At 65.0% G+C, this 17,850-nt stretch overlaps 3 protein-coding genes across 3 annotated transcripts; all 3 read right to left on the bottom strand.

The window, feature by feature from the left end:
* Positions 1 to 2,633: 2,633 nt before the first annotated feature.
* On the bottom strand, positions 2,634 to 7,339 carry DHX58 (DExH-box helicase 58). The gene is made up of 12 exons (XM_068661042.1): positions 6,987 to 7,339; positions 6,681 to 6,882; positions 6,335 to 6,525; positions 6,070 to 6,186; positions 5,681 to 5,807; positions 5,409 to 5,591; positions 5,056 to 5,312; positions 4,727 to 4,876; positions 4,319 to 4,480; positions 3,829 to 4,019; positions 3,512 to 3,608; positions 2,634 to 3,251 (listed from the first exon to the last, which is right to left on the bottom strand). Exons 1-12 carry the CDS (start codon positions 7,152 to 7,154, stop codon positions 3,069 to 3,071), a joined length of 2,028 nt encoding a protein of 675 aa, XP_068517143.1. The 5' UTR covers positions 7,155 to 7,339; the 3' UTR covers positions 2,634 to 3,068.
* A 375-nt stretch (positions 7,340 to 7,714) lies between these two features.
* Positions 7,715 to 15,450, bottom strand: KAT2A (lysine acetyltransferase 2A). The gene is made up of 18 exons (XM_068660930.1): positions 14,911 to 15,450; positions 13,602 to 13,725; positions 13,345 to 13,490; positions 13,039 to 13,128; positions 12,413 to 12,594; positions 12,034 to 12,225; positions 11,824 to 11,930; positions 11,574 to 11,681; positions 11,323 to 11,459; positions 10,990 to 11,198; positions 10,770 to 10,896; positions 10,465 to 10,575; positions 10,232 to 10,375; positions 9,753 to 9,867; positions 9,597 to 9,633; positions 9,406 to 9,469; positions 9,117 to 9,201; positions 7,715 to 8,879 (listed from the first exon to the last, which is right to left on the bottom strand). Exons 1-18 carry the CDS (start codon positions 15,181 to 15,183, stop codon positions 8,686 to 8,688), a joined length of 2,445 nt encoding a protein of 814 aa, XP_068517031.1. The 5' UTR covers positions 15,184 to 15,450; the 3' UTR covers positions 7,715 to 8,685.
* Positions 15,451 to 16,119: 669 nt separating this feature from the next.
* On the bottom strand, positions 16,120 to 16,968 carry LOC137844501 (heat shock protein 30C-like). The gene has a single exon (XM_068660931.1). It carries the CDS (start codon positions 16,878 to 16,880, stop codon positions 16,272 to 16,274), a length of 609 nt encoding a protein of 202 aa, XP_068517032.1. The 5' UTR covers positions 16,881 to 16,968; the 3' UTR covers positions 16,120 to 16,271.
* Between the last annotated feature and the right edge of the window lie 882 nt (positions 16,969 to 17,850).

A 17,850-nucleotide genomic window follows, 5' to 3' on the forward strand; every position in this document is an offset into this window, starting at 1 on the left:
CTGCCACCAGACCGCTCCTGCTGCTGCCCAAGACCTCATCCACTCGGGGTGGGATGCAGCAGCCTCCCCCCCGGTCACATCCCCAGCCCCAAGCATCACCTGCAGAGGGGCACCCAGGGCTGCTGCAGCCGCTCTGCGCCCTCCCTGCTGGAGACCTGCCCCCTAATTCTGCGTTTCAATTTGCCTGACTTTATCTTCAAGCCCTCGGTTCTTATTATTCCTCTCTCTGCAAAGTTAAAGAGTCCTTTAATACCTGGCACTTTTCTCCCTGGGAAGGTGCTCGCGCCCTGTAATCAAGTCACATCTCAGGCTACTTTTCGGTAAGCTAAACAGATTGAGCTCTAAGGCTCCGTTAAATACCCAGCCTCGGGAAGGGCCAATCTGAGAAGCTTCCAGGCAGAGTGGAGCAGAGATTTTTTTTTTTTTTTTTTCCAGCTGGCGCATTGAAAGGTGAATTGCTGCCTTCTGATGTACTGACGATAAATGAAATGGGCTGTATAAAAATAAATCATTGTGCTGCCCTGGCTCTGGGGAGGTCGGTGAGCGCACGGCTGCAGGAGGCACGGGGATGCTGGCACAAGAGGAACTGGGTGCTCCTAGGGTTGGGAGCACAGCCCATGCCCAGCCCTCACCTGCAGGAAGCTCACCTGTAAAGGAGAGGGTAAAAAAAAACCCTTTTTGGCACTTTTAGCAGCAGAAGTTGCTGCAGCAGCTGTTTGCTCCGGGTCTAATGGTGCCTGACTCCGCTTACAGGCAGGGAGTTATGACGGCCGGGAACGTAAGTGCATCGGGGAGCTGAGATAAGCAAAGATGCTCCGAGCCACAGGCTTAAATCCAGAGGTTATTGGCGGGGGACGTGTTGGCACACAAGGACTGGCCCAGCAGCCCTCGCTAATGCCTGGTTATCGACAAGGCAATTGGAGTGATGAAGTGGGGCTCTCGACTTGTTTTAATCACAGGACAAGCTGGCCTGGGGCTGCGCGAGGAGGTGGGAGCAGAGGGTCCTGCGGGTTGGGGGGGACAAGTGGCACGAAGCGAAGACACGCAGGGGGCTGGCTGGGGCTGGGGACGCGCTCGGGCAGCTCCATGGCACGTGGATGTGGTCAGAGAGGGACTTCCAGCCTCTCCATGTCCCCAGCACTCTGAGGCCAGTGCAGCAGCACGCTCCAGACCCGATCGATGCGGGAGTGACCCCAGTTGCTGATCGGAGGGGAGAAGCCAGCGCCTCCTCGCCAAGATGAGGATGCAGGGATGGAGACGCAGCCCCCGAGGTGGCATTACCAGGGCATCCGGGAGGGCTCGGCACAGGGCAGAGCTGCCGAGGGAGAAACCTGCAGAAATCAGCTCCGAAGGACGCCAGCTCTGAAGGACACCAGCCAAGGTCACAGCAGCAGGCGCTGCGGCTCGGCTGCTCCCTGCCACCGGGCACAAGGTGCCTGAGCTCCCAGGAGGGAGAAGCCAAAGGGGGCTGGTGTTAAACAGGGCTGGGAGGAGAGGACAGAGGCTGGGTGCAGGCCCACGAGGTAGCTGTAAAGCCCACGGAGCCCCACACAGCAATGCTCTCCTTGCCCTGTATCCCACGGGGTCGGGTGCGCCCCTAAAGATGGGCAGGTTTGGATCAGCGTTGCAGGAGGTTTGGGGGAGCAAAGGGGGTAAGGGGACAGCCGGAGCCATCCAGGCTGGAGGGAGGGCGTAGTGCCCGGTGCTGCAGGCCCCCAGCGGGTTAATTCCCAGCCTGCATTCTTCAAACCCAAATCAGGGCAATTTGAGCTTCGCCAAATGATCCGGGGGCCCCGCAGGAGGGCTCTTGCTTGGGGAGAGGTAGGAGAGGCCATGGCGGCCCGCGGAGAGCTGCAAATAACTCAAACGGCCTCATTACCTACTTTCTGATGAGCAGGAGTTGGCTTGCGTGCTCCCCCCGGGGCTACCTCCACCTGGAACTGGGCTGTGCCCCCGCGCGGGGGGTGCTCCCCATTTGCTCGTCCCCCCCACTCGGGACCCTCGAGGCGCACGGCGAGGTGCACGCGTGGCAGCCCCGCTCCGCGTCCCACGACCCCTGAGCCCCAGCATCGCCCCCCCCCCGGGGCCGAGCACCGGCACCGGGCTCTGGCTTCCCTCTAGCGACCGGCGGGGGGAGAGCAGGGACGGGAGCCCCTGGCCAGGACCAGGATGAGCCAGGCACCCCCTCCTTGTGCTGGGTGCCCCATTTCAGCCCTCCGCTTTTTTTTTTTTTTTTTTAATTTCTGCACAAGGGGAGATGCCCCTGCGGCTCCAGGATGTGTTTCTGCGGGGCTGAACCGTGCCGGAGGGGTCGCAGCTCGCCCTGCTCTGCTCCCCCCGGGGTGGGCGAGGTGCTGGGGGCTGCTCGGAGGGGGGCGGCTGCTGCAGCCCCACGCAAACAAACTGCTCCCCAAGCAGGGGGGCTGCTGGTGGGGACCCTGGCGGAGCCAACGCGATGTGCAAGGGCTGCCAGCTGGGTGATGCTGTGGTCCAGCTCCCTGCAATGTCCCAGAGTTGTCCCATCGAGTTCTGCCGAGGGCAGGAGGTGCAAAGATGTACGCGGTCCCCAGCCAGGGCTACCCGCATCCAACCCACCTGCACGCAGTTTGCGCAATGAATGAGAGCGCACAGCGTCGCCTTCGTGCCCAGCACGAACACACGATTTTAATGCGGGCTGGTCGAGTTCAGAAAGCAGAGAAATGCTGGGCTGCATCTCAACCCCGTGGCAGAAGCCTGGGTCCCTAAGCAGGGTCCTGCACCGGCTGCGGGGACAGGAGCGGCTGGCCGGCGGGCACCAAGGGCTCGGGAGCTTTTCCATCCCCGTGCCTTGTCCCTCATCACCACCCTGCAGACGCTTCCCTGGGATCATGCCCTGAGATGGGTGCAGCGAAGCCTTCTCTCCCCGCAGCCACGGGCTCTAGGAAGGGTCGTGCTGCAGCAGCTCAGGCTGGAAAGGGAAAAAGGAGCAAGCGCAGCTGCCCGTCTGCCTGGACCTGGGGGGATTGCCCCATGGCGAGGGGGGTAGGAAGGGTCCCCGTGGTCTGGGAGTAGTCCTGGGTGAGCTGGCTCTAGAAGGACTCGTCCTCCTGGGTGCTGGAGCAGTACTCCACGTAGTCAAACTCCTTGACGGGGAACGTCACGCTGCTCCACTTCTTGTACCTCCTCTTCTCAGCCGGGGTCTCCACCACAAAGTTTTTGATGCAGAGGATGGGCAGCTTGACGTGCTGGTAGATCATCTCCATTCCCCACTCCTGCGTGGACGGGGAGGGAACGGTCAGCACCGCGTGGTGCAGCAGCCCAGGCTGCAGGGCTGGGTGCTGGAGGCAGCTCCCTCCTCCCAGGGATTGTCCCAGGGCACCGCTACCCACACCCATGCCCCCATGCCCCATACACGTGGCACAAACAGGCACTGAAGGGAAAGGCAGCCCCAATTCCTTGGCCAGGAGCTGATGCATGAGGCAAATGGCACAGCCTAGGGGCAAGCAGGGGGGATTTCTGTGGCCCTGCTCACCTGCCTGCACCCGCTGCACATGACGCAGCACCCGGGCTCCCAGTCCTTGAACGTCCGCGGGAAGCTTATTTTCCCCAGCGACACCGTGTAGTAGCGCCTGCAAGGTAAAGAGCCAAAAAACACCTTGAAGAGGACGGTCCAGGGGACAAAACGCCATCAGCACTTCTGCTCGCATGGTCACGCAGCCCCACGGAGCCCCTGTGACCTCTCCGGAGCAACGTCCCCAGGCTGCTGCCACCCCTGCCCGTCCTGCGCAGAGAGCGCGGTGGCTCATGTGGGTGACAGCTGAGAGCTGGCCTCTGCCCGCTGGCTCCGACCTGAAGTTGGGGTTGATGTTCACGTGGTGCATGCCCTCCACGGTGCGGATGTCGCTGCCACAGCACACGGCCACGTTGCAGTTGACGCAGTAGAAGTAAACATCGTCCGGGTCGTGCAGTTGCCGCCTCTCGCTGATCTTGGCTTCTTTCACTTGCCAGCTGATGACGGCGTTTCGCTGCAGCTCCGCGATCTGCAAAGAGGGCAGGGGAGGCGAGACAAGGGGGAGGACGGAGTCAGCACGGGGTAAGAGGCAGGGACAGACCACAGAGGCAGCAGGAGACGTGGTCATGGAGGGATGCGCTGTCCTGGAGAGCGTGAGCCGCACGGCGGGACAGACCCGCACACGCTGCCCCGTGCAGCTCGTGCCACTCCATCCCAGAAGCTGGTGGCACCCCAGGGGGAGAGCAGGCAGCCAAAACCAGGGCGCAGAGAGGGCTGTGCCCAGCAGCAGCCAGAGGAAGGAGTTGTTTGTCCCTCTGCTGCGCTCACCTTCAGGCGGTACTCGCGCTCGGGCATGGCCTGCACCGCCTGGATGGCTTTCTCCATGAGCTCCACCAGGTTCTCATTGAGCTGCTCCCGGGAGACCTCCCTGCTGTTGGCTTTGGCCACCACAGAGTAAACGCTGTTCTCGGCACGGGCACGGCCCCGGGCCTGTAACAGAAGGGACAAACACTGCAGTCAGCGTTTGCACTCGTGCTGCAGGTCCCACAGGGCACGGCATGCTCCTCCCGTGCCGCTGCACCTCTGCGAGGCTCTGCCCGGGGTCAGGCTCATCCCCAGGGAGCTGCCAGCACATTTACATTTAGGGTGTAATAGGGTCCCCACGTGCCCCCCGGGGGGATTTGGGGTATCTCAGCAGGGACCAGGCAGGGTGGCTGGAGGGAGCCTGGGTGCTACCTGCACCATAGCGATCTCGTTGGTCATCAGCCCGTAGCGCACCACGATGTTGCACTTGGGGATGTCCAGGCCCTCCTCGGCCACGCTGGTGGAGAAGAGCAGGTTGAGGTCTCCATTGCGGAACTGCCTGATCACATCCTGCTGCTCGTTCTGCGGGGACAAAGGGGGAAATGCTCCTAGAGCGGGGGCCGTGTAGGGTTCTGAGCCCCTTGCGGCACCCCCAAAATGAGCCGGACCCCATCCAGCACCTTCCTATCCTCAGGGCTGCAGCAATGCTCCCATCCCAGAGCAGTAGCACGATGGGTTTGGGCACATCCCAATCCCCTCACCTGCGTCATGTGCCTGGTCTGGTTGCTGTAGCCGGCCCCGGTGAGGACAGCCGCCCTGATGTGCTGCCCGCTCAGCGTGGCCGCATCCTGCAGCCAGCTGAGCAGGCTGTGGGCGCTCTGCCGGGTCTTGGTGAAGACGATGCCCCGAGAAGAGCCCTGGGGCTGGAAGTTCTCCCGCAGGATCTCCTCCAGCTTGCTCAGCCGAGGGTTCTCGTAGCGCTGGCACCCAGCGAGCGCCAGCAGGCTCGCCCTGTTCTCTGCGCAGGCAAACGGGGTGTGAGGGGTGCTCCGTGCCCCCCAAACCAGCCCGCGCCCACCCTGCTGCACCCTCCCGGGGGCCCTTCTTCTTTTACCCTCAAAGGTGGTGGCCAGGAAGCGCTCGGTGGGGTCCTTCATGTCCCTCTCCATGGCGTAGAATTGCTGCAGGTGCTGGAAGGCGTCGACCATGCGCACCGCGTCGTTGATCAGCAAGGCGTCGTTGTACTTGCGCAGGTGCAGCGCGCACGCCCGCGTCTTGCGGCAAAACCTCTCGGCCGCTGGTGAGGGAACGGGGACAGGGGTGGTGACACCCGGCCCCCGCCAGCCCCGTGCCCCCCTGGCACTCCCCCTGCCGCCGCATCCTCACCTCTCTTCTCCAGCTCCACCACCTGCTGCTCGTAGGTCTGCGTGCCGAAGTCCTGCGGCAGCCCCGCATTCCCCATGTGCTGCTGGATCTGGGCCATGATCTTCTTCAGCCGCTGGCCAAAGGGGTCCTGGGAGTGGAGAGGGGCTCAGGACCCAGGGGGCTGGGGGCATTGCTCTGGGGGCGCAGCTGGGAGGGTTGGGGTTAGGGGTGGTTCGCGTGGCAGGACCGGGATGGTGATGGGATCCCCTGCACTAGTTTGCTGATTCCTTCAATCAGCCTGAATTGGGTGGAGAGGGGGACTCCAGGAGCCCCCCAAGCATCCAAGGAGGACCCCCCCCAGCTCAGCAGGGCCTGGGGGCAATGCCGCGGGCTCAACCTGCCGCCCTCACCCATGCTCTCTCCTGGCACAGGTCATACTGCTTCCTGGGCTGGGGCACTTGTCTCTGCAGGTTCTGCATGTGCTCCTGCGCCGACGTGATCACCTCGGTGTCCAGGTTGGCACAAATCTGAAAGGGGAGAGCCCCAAAACCCAACCCTGAGCCCCAGCAGCCCAGCACGGTGCCGGGTACTTGCTGGCACCCAGCACCACCACTACGCACCCCACTGAACCCCACCAAACCCCACCGAACCCCAGGCTGGGGGCGCAGCGCCCACCTGCAGGATGTGCTCCACGGCCCCCTCGAAGGACGTTTTCCCCCCGGTGCCGGGGGACGCCGTCAGGCCCAGAATTTGAGGCAGGTCCTGCTGCCCGCTGAGCTTGCGCTGGAGGTAATTCAGCATGATCTTGTTGTAAACGGCCTCCTTGTGCGTGTGGTGGCACTCGTCGATCACCAACAGGGAGAAATCTGCTCCGGGGAGAGGGAGGAGAGCGGGGTGAGCAGCGCAGGACGTGCCGGGGGGGGGTCCCAGTAATGTGGAGGTCCCAGCCATGGTGAGATGTCCCAGCCAGGGGAGTGTCCCAGCCTTGGGGGGGTCCCAGCCATGGGGGTCCCGTGCCCACCCGTCAGCTCCACGCGCATGTCCTCCTCCCGGCTCAGCAGGGCGTTGTGCAGGATCTGAGCCGTGCAGATGACGACGTCGCTGCGCTTCACCACCTGGCTGAAGAAGCACTTGTGGCTGCTGTCCCCGCTGATGGCCATCACCCTGAAGGTGCCCTGCAGGACGTGGAACTCCTCCTTGGCGTGCTGCTCCACCAGGTGCACCTACACACACCCCGACCCCATCAGCTCCGAGCCGGGACCACCGGCGCTTTACCCTCCCACCCCATTATCTCCAAGGGTGGTGGGAACGGGGACCCTGTGGCCACCTTGTTGACCAGCACGGCCACCCTGCCGTCCCGGCGGCTCTCCAGGTGCTTCCAGCAGACGTGGACAGCGGCACGGGTCTTGCCAGCCCCCGTGGGCAGCCAGATGATGCTGTTGCGGCCACGCAAGGCTGGGGCCACGGCTTCGTGCTGGTACCCGCGCAGCTCCATGGGTGACACCAGTAGGAAATGAAACCTCTGGGGAGATGCCTCTTGGTCACGATGTCGGGCTGGGACACACGGCTGAGTGGGTTTGGGGTGAAGGGAGCCGAGCCAAACCCAGCTGTGCTGCGCCAAGCTGCCGGCTCGCCCCGATCCCAATCCCCGTCCCCGCCCCAATCGGGAACAGAAACCGAAAGCAGGAGGAAACCGAAAGCAGACGCAGCTTTTCCCTGCTCCCAGCCACGCCTCCCAGTTCAGCCCAGTGCACCCCCACCCATCTATCTCCACCCCCCCAGTTCAAACCAGTGCCCCCCCAGCCCCTTCACACCCCCCACTTGAGCCTGGTGCACCCCCAGCCCCCTGCACCCTCCCCTTCCCCCCTGTGCACCTCCCACCCCCGTGCACCAAAATCCACATCCACGCCCCCCCAGTTCATCCCAGTGCCCACCCAGTTTATCCCAGTGCCCCCCCCACCACAGCACCCAGCGGCACTGGAGCTCTCCCCCCCCGCCTCCTCCTCTGAGGTTTGGGGGGGCTCAGTGCAGGGCCAGACACAAGGGGGCAGCTGGGTGTGCACAAGTACATTTATTAAAAAAAATAAACAAAAAAACACAACAACAACCCAAATAAAAAAAAAAGTCACATGGAATGGGTGGACGGGAAGGGCTGGACAGGGTCTGGTCCCCCCCCAGCAAGGCCAGTAAGGCCCCAGAGTGGGACCAGCACCCCCCCCCCCATGAAGGACAGCCACGGGCAATAAGGCAGCAGGCGACCAAGCAGGGGATAAATTAATGCTACGCCCCAGCCCTGCTCCCAGGGGGCAAACGGGGACAAGGAGGGGGGGGCAAGGAAGGGATGCGAGCAAGAGCCAGCCCCCCCAGCCCCGTGCTGAAGCTGGCTCAGAGCCGGGGCAGAGCAAGGGGGAGCAGGAACCAGGATGGGACCCCCCCGAGTGTCCCCAGCAAGGGGAGGGGGAGATGGTGCAGAGCCCCTGCCCCGAGGGAAGAGCTGATGGAGAGGCAGCAGGAGCAGGGACCCCCCCTCCCTGAGCCCAGGAGCGGGGTCTCTGCCCCACAGAGGGCTGGGGGGGGGTCCTGCCGTACATTCAAGAGGGGCAGGCGCTGCCTGTGCGTGGACGGGAGCAGGAAGCAAAGTCCCTGCAGAAACCCAAAGCATTGGGGGGGGGCCCTGCCCTGGCATTAGGACGCAGAGGGGGGGGCCCTGCCCTGGCACTGAGACACAGGAGGCAGAAGGCACAGCCCCAGGGGGGAGGCAGCAAGGCAGCTCTGCTCTGACCCCCCCCCCGCCCCTCAACATTCCCCCAGGAGTAGGGGGGCTGCCAGGACAGGGATAAACCCCGGACCCCCCCAGGGGGAGCACCCCGAACCCCCCCAGGCTGTTCAGCAGCAGCAAACCCTGCTCAGAGGGGGGGGTTCCCTCTCTCCTCTCCTTGGGGAGAGGGCACCCCTGCCCCTCCCCATCTGCAGGCAAGGACCTGGGGGGGAGATCTGGCAGCCCCAGGAGTCCAGGCCCACCCCCCCTACTTGTCGATGAGCCCCCCCTCCTTGAGCTTGAAGTAGAAGAACTTCTCCAGGGTGTTGGCACACTTGCAGTAGTCGCTGTCGGGGGGGTTGTACTCGCGGCAGTTGGTGATGATGCGCTGCAGGTCGGCGATGAACAGCTTCTTGGTGACGTAGTAGCGGTTCTTCAGGCGCTCCGTCATCGTCTTCAGGTCTGGGGGAAAGGGTCAGGACACCCCCCAGCACACCCCCGTGCCCCCCACCCAGCGGGATCCCAAGCCAGACACACGCAGGGGTCCCCAAGGGGTCCCCACAAGGTCCCCAAGGGGTCCCTCTCTCTTCTACCTCACTCCATGGATGTCCCAGCACCCCAACAGCAACCCCCCCTCCCCACCATGCCCCCCCCATGCTTGGGATCACTGCAGCCCCCCCTTGGACCCCTGGCACCCACCGATGGGGAAGCGGATGATTTCGTAGTAGTCCGGCGCCTCCGACTTCTTCACCGGCTCCATGAAGGGCCACGCGCTGGGGTGGGTCTGGGGAGGGGGCAGAGGTTACCACGGGGGGGGGGGTCAGCACCCTCCTGCCCCAGCACCCAGGGGTCCTGCTCCCCAAAATAACCCACCCACAACCCAGGCGGAGCTGGGGAGCCGTGCTGGGCTCACCCCCTGCCTTCCCCCCCCCTCTCCAAGGGGACGGGGATGGGGTGAAGGGCGCCGCAGCGCACCCCCGCTGCCCACCTTGATCTGGGCCAGGAGGTTCTTGAGGGTGTTGTAGAGCTGGTCCGGGTCCTTCAGCTCTTTGCTGCAGGACAGAGCAGGGCCATCAGCACAGAGCAGGGCCCATCAGCACAAAGCCCATCAGCCTGGGGGGGCTGCAGGGGACACGAACCAGGAGCCCCCCCGGCACCGCTGCTCGCGGCACCACTCACCCTTTCTCCTTCCCCAGCGGTTTCCAGCCCGTTTCTCCTGGAAGAACAAGGCTCAGCATCACCCCAAAGCCCTGCCCTCAGCCATTTGAGGTCAGGATGGGGCCCTGCCCCCCCCACCCCCCCCGAGGACCCTCCATCCAGCAGCACTGGACTCACGGATGCCGGGGACGCTCTCGATGGGGATTTGTCGCACGCCCTCCTTGAAGCAGGTGAGCCCCGGGTACACCTTGCGGATCTGCGCCTGCTTCCTCTCGATCAGCTTCTTGATGATCTGCAGTGGGAAAGGGGGGGAGAAAAACATCAGCGGGCACTGCAGGATGCTCCAGGTCCCCCCCCGACAGATCCAAGGAACGAGGCTGCGCCCTCCTCCTGCCCAGTGCCAGCCCCTGCCCCTGGAAGCCCTAAAAAAATCCCCAAAGTGACCCTTTTGCTACCCTGCAAACCCATTTCCAGGGAAGATGCCACCCTTTGGGGACCCCAAAAGGGGAGGTGAGGGGGTTATTCAAGGGATGGCTCCCACCCACCCCACCTTGTGGTCCCCATCACCGCCCTCTTGGGGTCCCCATCCCTTTGGGTTTGGGATGGGTCAGAGCGAGCAGATCCCGGCAGCCCCCCCCCCCAAAAAAAAGCAGCACCTCCTTCTGCTTCTTGATGATGTGGGACAGCTCGGTGTAGGGGATGCGGGGGTTCAGCTCGCACTCCATCAGCGTCGCCCCCTCGTAGTCCTTGATGTAGCCCAGGTAGCGGCTCTTGGGGACCTTGATGTCCTTGGAGAAGCCCTGAGGGGGGGGGGATTAGGGGGGTGGGAGGGGGCTGGCAGGCAAGGAACGAGGCCGAGGGGGGAGCCCCAGCAGGGGAAGGAGCCCACCTGCTTCTTGAAGTAGCCGATGGCGTACTCGTCGGCGTAGGTGAGGAAGTAGAGGATGTTGTGCTTGATGTGGTATTCCTTCAGGTGGTTCATCAGGTGCGTCCCATAGCCCTGGGGGAGCCTCTGTGAGACGGGGGGGCCCCCCCAAGCCACCCCCCCCACTCCCCAAGGGTGCCAGGACCCCTCCACCACGCATGGCAAGGCAACGCCTGCAGGGCACCCACTCCCACCCCAGCACTGGCACCCCCCGGAGCTGGCACAGCACCATCCTGCCCCCCCCCCGGCAGCCCCCTCCCCGAGCCCACCTTCACTTGCTCGTTGGACGTCACGGCGCAGAAGACGATCTCGGTGAAGCCCTGGGTGGGGAACATGCGGAAGCAGATCCCCCCGATCACTCGCCCGTCCTTGATGAGAGCCAGAGTCTTGTGCTTCCTGGGGGGGGGATTGCAAAGCACAGGGTGAGACGGGGAGACCCCAAAACCAGCCCCCAATTGTTGTGTGTGTCCCCCAAAGCCAGCCACCCACGGGTCAAAGACGAGGCGGGTGATGTACTCCTTGGGCATGCGGGGCAGCTGGTGGGAGAAGACGTTCTGCAAGCCCACCAGCCACATCAGGATCTTCTTGTTGGACTTCTGCGACAGCGAGTTGCCGATGACGTGGAACTCGATGATGCCTCGCCGCTCCTCCAGCCGCGCCGTCTCGTCCCGCGCCGCGTTGGCCGACAGCAGGCTGGTCTGCGGGGCGAGGAGGTGGGGAGCAGCTCTGACCCCCCTCCGTCCTCTTCCAGGGGCTCGGGTGGCACGGGGACCTCGGAGCCCACCCGCGGTACCCGAAGTGCGCCCCCCGGTAGCGCCGTACCTCGGGGCCCAGCATGGCAGCGGGGTCGGTGATGGTCAGCATCACCTCGTTCACCAGCTCCATGGGGATGTCGCCCATCACGCGGATCCTCTTGGCGTCCTCCAGCGTTAGGCTCTCGGGCAGCTTTCGCTTCTCCCCTGGGGATGGGGGGCAGCACTTCAGGCACCGGGACCCCGAGGAGCCCCACCGGGACCCCAGAGCCCCCCCAGGACCTCTGAGGAGGGTCCCTCTCCTCCCTACACTGGCCCTACCTGGCATGGGTTCTGGCGTGCCGGTGTCCATGCTGGCAGCAGAGCTGCTGGTGCTGAGCTTCTTGCTGAAGAGCGGCGTGGTGGGCACGGCCACGGTGCTGACGGCAGCTGGAGGAGGGACACACACCCCCCATGGGACACCCACGATGGACTGGAAGCGCCTCATCCACACCGGGCAGCATCCCAGCCGTCTCCTGACCCCACTCCTTCACCCCCCCTCCAAGCCCCAGGGAGCTGCTCCCCGAGGTACCTGGGCGCGACACCAGCTGGGCACCCTCGGCGGCGGGCACGGTGAAATCCGCCTCCCAGATGGGCGAATTCTCACCATAAATCTCCTCCTCCAGCATGGACAGGAACCTGGAGAGGAGCCACGCATCAGGCAGGAGCAGGAGCAGGATGCCCACAGCCCCGGGGAGCTGGGCACAGCCTCACCGACGGCACCCCCGCCTCGGGCACCTACTTGGGGAAGTGGGTGAGGATGAGCGTCCGCTTCTCCGGCACCAGCTTGTCCTTCTCCACCCGGAATTTCTCCAGCAGCTGCCGGCGGGTGACGGTGAAGATGGACTTGAGGAGGCTGCGCCCGAAGACGTGAGTGGTCTCGTAGCGGGGGAGGCTGTCGCAGCTCTGCGGCACGTGGCAGTAGCACAGCCACCTGGGGGACAGGAGAGCTTCAGCATCCCTCCTGGGACGGCTACATGAGCCCTCCTCGGGAAGCAGAGACCCACGGGGCTCGTGGCCCACGTTATTTGGGAGCACAACATCTGGATTCCAGCTCCGGGAGAGCTGGGGAGAGGCGGAGGATGCGAGGTGTCCCCCCCCTGCCTGCCCCCATCCCTCACCTGGTGTAGTTGACCTTGTAGGTGGCCACATCGTCGTTCTGCGAGCGCTGCCGGAATTGGGACGGCGTCTCCAGCTTCCAGTAGTTGAGGCAGAGCAGGAACATCTTGGAGAGCTCGTACATGGTCTGCCGCTCCTTGGGGGGCAGGTGGCTGAACTTGTACTGCACGAAGTTCAGGACTCCCTGGGGGAGAGAAAAGGGGGTGATGGATGGGCACCGGGGGGGTAAAAAACACAGGCACGGGAGCGCTGGAGAGCCCAGGGCTGGGGCAGCCACTCCCAGGCACTTGCAAATTTGGAGAAAAAGGGAGAAAAAGCAGGAGCAGGGTGGGCCATCGCTGGCCATCACCGCACCGCTCAGCGCGCCCGACCCCAGGCACCCCAACCCTCTCCAGCTGCCCACTCTTAGGGTCAGAGCGGAGAGCTGGAGCCCGAGTTTGTACCACGAAGCAAAAAGCCCCACTGTTTGCACAACCAGGGGATAAGCTGGGTGCTGAAAACCACAGGGCAGGCTGGGGAAAGGAACAGCAGCCCCTCGGTGCTGCCCACCACAGAGGGTGCAAGCGCCGGGACCACTGAGAGCAGCGCGGGATGAGGACAAGGCAGCGGCACGGCTCGCGAGCCTCACCTGCTCGATGTTGGGCTTCTCAAAAGGGGGGCTCCCCAGAGACCCCTCGACCACCGGCTGGCTCATCTGCAGGATGCACTTCCTGAGGAGCTGCAAAAAGCCCGTGAGACCTCATCACTTGTTTAACACACCCTGGAAATCCCCGTGCCAGGAGAACCCAACGCAGAGCAGCAGGCAGCGCATGGGAACAAGGCGAGTTTATGGGGTCAAAGCGGGGCTGGTGGGACACATCACAGCCCCAGATTAAAAAAAAAAGTCCCAGGAGGTCAGAAGAGAGGGTAGGCATCCAGCCAGCCCCGGACGTACCTTGAACAGGTAGAAGTAGACCTGCTTGGTGTCCGTGTCCTCCTCCTTGTGCACCGACATGAAGAGGTTCTCCACGTCCACCACCATGCCCAGCAGCCGGTTGATCTCCTCCTCCGAGACGTTCTCCAGGTGGGACACGTGGTCGGCTGCAGCGAGGAGAGCACTGAGGTGAGACCCCCCCCCATCCCAGTCCCAGGGGGGGGCTCTTGGGGGGTCCAGGGGATGTCCTGAGGGTTAGGGGCAGGGTTTGGGGTTACCCAGCGCGTGGCTGCAGCTGCGGCAGGGCTCGCTCAGGTTGGTCACCGGTTGCTGTAGGTCCATGCGGGGGGCCGTGGGGGGGTTGGGGTTCTTCCAGCCGTTGCACTTGCAGGCATCGTTGGCCTGGGATGAGGGACAGGAAGGGCATCATGCAGCAGCCCCACACGCTGCCCGGTGCTGGGGCTGCTGCCTTTGGGGGCTGAGAAGCTTCCCTTCCCACCCCAAAGCACCCATCTCACCCCAAACATCCTCACCGCCCCCCCGTCTGCACCCCCAGGATCCTGCAGAGCTCGGCTCCCCCATCCTGCACCCCCTGCCCAGCTCAGCACCCTACTCCTGTGCCCCTTATTGATGCACAGCCCCGTACGCCCTCCTGCATGGCTCAGCACCCTACTCCTGCACCCCCTGCCCATGCACGGCCCCACACCCCGTCCTGCTCAGCGCCCTGCTCCTGCACCCCCTGCCTGGCTCAGCATCCCATTCCTGCACCCCTTACCCACACACACTCCATACTCCATCCTGCCCAGCTCATCACCCCATTCCTGCACCCCTTACCCATGCACAACCCTGCACCCCCTCCTGCTCTGCTCAGCACTCTGTTCCTGCACACCCCTGCTCATGCACAGCTCAGCACCCTACTCCTACCCAGCTCAGCACCCTGTTCCTACACCTCCTGCCCATACACAGCTCTGCACCCCATCCAGCATGGCTCAGCGCCCTGCTCCTTCATCCCCTGCATGGCTCAGCATCCGATTCCTGCACCCCCTGCCCGTGCACAGCCCCACACCCTATCCCGCCCAGCCCAGCACCCCGTTCCTGCACCCCTTACCCATGCACAGCCCCACACCCCCTCCTGCTCAGCACCCTGCTCCTGTCCAGATCATCACCCTGCTCCTGCACCCCCTGTGCAGCCCAGCACCCCATTCCTGCACCCTTTACCCATGCACAACCCCACACCCCCTCCTGCTCAGCTCAGCACCCTGCTCCTGCACCCCCTGCCCATGCACTGCTCTGCACCCCATCCCGCCCAGCTCAGCACCCCATTCCTACACCCTAACCCATGCACAGCCCCACACCCCATCCAGCTCAGCACCCCATTCCTGCACCCTTTACCCATGCACAGCCCCACACCCCCTCCTGCTCAGCACCCTGCCCAGCTCAGCACCCCGTTCCTACACCCCCTACCCATGCACAACCCCGCACCCCCCCGCTCTGCCCAGCACCCTGCTCCCACCGGACTCAGCACCCGTGTCCCTCACCCCTCACCCCCTCTTTTACCCCCTTTACCCCCCCCACCCCGGCTCGCACCTTGCACGCCGAGAACACCCCCAGCTTCTCCAGCTTCTTGCCGCGGGGGAAGCCGCGCACCTGCGCCTTGCGCTGGCTCGCCCGCTGCTGCTGGCTGAGCCCGGGCCGGGCCGGATCGCTGGAACCCTGTCCCCCCCCGGACACCGCCGCCGCCGCCGCCGCACCGGGAGCTCCGCCGCTGCCGCTCCCGGTTCCCCCGCTCGGTGCCGCCGCCGCCGTTGCTCCGGGACCCGGGGGGGGTCTCCCGGGTTGCGCGGCCTCCGGCTCCGCCATGCCGAGCCCGGCGTGCGCTCCGCCAGCACTGCGCCTGCGCGCCGGGCACGCCGGGACCGGTAGTCCGGGAGAGGAACGGGGGCGGCCCCGGGGGGAACCCCCCGGGGATCCCGGGGAGGCGGCGCTGGGGCTCCGCTGCCCCCCCCGGGGGGGGCTCCGGGCTCCGTGTCCCGGTCCCCGAGGAGCGGAGCCGGGTCCCACCGCGGTCCCATAGTCCCCGAGGTGGGGGGTCTGGTTACGGGCCCGGTAACGCGGGGCCTCCCCCGGGGTGGGCACCGAGCGAGAGGGGGGGGTCCGGGGCCGGTGCCCCCGGGGCCGCGGTGGCGGGAGCTGAGCGCCCCGCGCTGCGCTGCCAAATATGGAATGTGGCCACGCCCATCTCCCCGCCCACTTTGCCTAATATGGAGAGAGACCACGCCCTTCTTGACCATATATGGGTGTGGCCACGCCTCTTGCCTGCAGAGCATCGGTGAGGCCACGCCCACCCGGCGCGCCACGCCCCCTGCGCCCAATATGGGTGTGGCCCCGCCCCGTTCCCGCGCTCTATAGGAGAGGGACCGCCCCTATGCCCATATATGGAAAGACACGCGCGGATTTCAGTAGGGGGCGTGGCTTGGCGGCCGGAGGGTTCGCGCCAAGCCCGGCGGCGCCTGGAAGGTGCCAGCAATGCCGCGGGGGGGGGCACGGGGCACGGCTCGGGTGCCACGGCCCCAGCCCCAAAATCCCAGGGCTGCGTCCCCCCAGGGTGCTGGGGCACCCAAGGGTGCTGCCGCCCGGGCTGCAGGGGGGGCTGCTGGGGGCCAAACGGGGGACGGAGCCCCCCCAGCCACCCTCCACCACCAAGGGGAAGGGGGGGGCCACGGCTGTGCCCCCGGCTGCTCGATGAGCACAGCGAGGTAGGGGTCAGGCAGTTCAGAAACTCGCGAGCCACGTGTGTAAAAGTCACAAATATTTATTAAATATCAAAAAAATCCACGCGCTTTGGCCAAAGACCCCCCCCAAGACCCACGTTGGGCCGGCACGGCCCCGCTCTGCGGCCGGCGGCTGCCCCAGCAGCCGGGCTCAGCCCGGCCCCGCGGCGCTCCCCATCACGCCTTGGCCCTCTCGGTTCCGTCTTCGGCGCCGGCCGCCTGCTGTGCTACCGCCGGTGGCATCTGGATGGGCACGTTCCTCTCGGGGGCAGCCGGCAGGGCCAGCCGGGGGGCTTCGATGCGCAGCTGCCCCTCCTTGGACAGGGAGCAGCTCAGGGCTTCGGCGTCCACCTCCTCGGGCACGTCCCACTCGCGCTTCAGCACCTCGTACTTGTAGGAGAAGGAGCCCTTCTCGTCCGTGCTCTGCGTCTCCTTCTGCCCCACCAGCACCACCTTCCTGCCCACCACCTTCACCGACAGCTGCTCGGGGGCAAAGTCCTTCACGTCCTGGCAGACGGAGAAACCCTCCCCAGAGCCCTGGGTCAGGGCAGCGCTGGTGCTCGGGGCTCGCTCGGCGGTGATGCTGGCACGGCCGGGGCTGCTCCCGCTGCTCAGGAGCTGCTCGAAGCTGCTCATGAACTGCCGAGCCCTCTCCATCTCCATCCGTATTTCTCTCTCCAGCTCAGCGAAGAGGGTGTCTGGATGCGGCCAGAGGGTGCGGATGGGTCCCAGCCATGGGAAAAGGGACCCAGAGGTGGGAGGCATGAAGTGCAGGCGGCAAAGCATCTCTGCTGCTGGTGCTGTGCTGCGTCTGGAGCTCTGCGCGGGGGCTGGAGCGGTGCTGGGCTGGGGCTGGGACGCGCGGGTTTTATCCTCGCCTCCCCAGGGGTGTGCCCCTTCCAGAACGCTCTCTCTCTCCCCACGCACCCTCCTGGAGCCATCGCCTATTTTTGAGAGGCTGATTAGCCGGCAGCCGAAATAGCAGCGCCTGCTTCTGGGGACGAGTCACCCGCCCCAAATAGGGCACTGCGCTCACCGCCGGGGGCTCAGGTTTCTGCAGAGCCACCGTGATGCAGCACACGGGACCGCTGGTCCCGGGGACTTGGGGGGGTGGGGGGGGCAACAAAGCCCTCTCCGTGGCCCCGTGCTACAGCACGAGTTATGTTGTGCTCGCTTCAGCAAGCGGGACGGTCCCACCCCCTATGGCTACGTGTCCCTGCGTCACTGCTGCCGGGCACCTCTCGCACTTTCCAGCCCCCCCCAGTGCTGGGGACACCCGTACCAGCCCCCCAGCACAGTGCCTGTGTACCCTGCCTGCCGGGGGGGGGGGGGTCTTGTGGCTTGCTTTGGTGTCACCTGAGGGTCCCAGGGCGGACAACTCTCCCCCCATGCATGGGATATGGGGTTGCGGGGGGTCCTGTGAGTGGGGTGGGGGGCAGAAAACGCAGGGAATGGGCCACGGTGAAGGGAGGGAGAGGCAGCGAGGAGAGGAGCCCAGCCCCGCTCCCTGCCTGGGAACCAGAAAGGCCAGAGATTTTTGGCAGGGGTGGCTCAGGCATCTCGTTTGGAGGCTGAGGTGATGCTGCTAATTATAATCCAGGAGAGCAGCGCTGCAACAGTAAGGGCGAAGGTATGCTGGCCATGAGGTAAGAGGCGCCTCTCCTCTGCGATGAGTAACAAGAATGAGCTGGAACGGGCCAGAAAGAGCTCTGCTCTTCTCCCGAAGGATGACGCCACGCAAGGGACGAGGCCACTC

The sequence above is a fragment of the Anas acuta genome, chromosome 25, assembly GCF_963932015.1.
Source record: "Anas acuta chromosome 25, bAnaAcu1.1, whole genome shotgun sequence".
NCBI classification, from domain to species: Eukaryota; Metazoa; Chordata; class Aves; order Anseriformes; family Anatidae; genus Anas; species Anas acuta.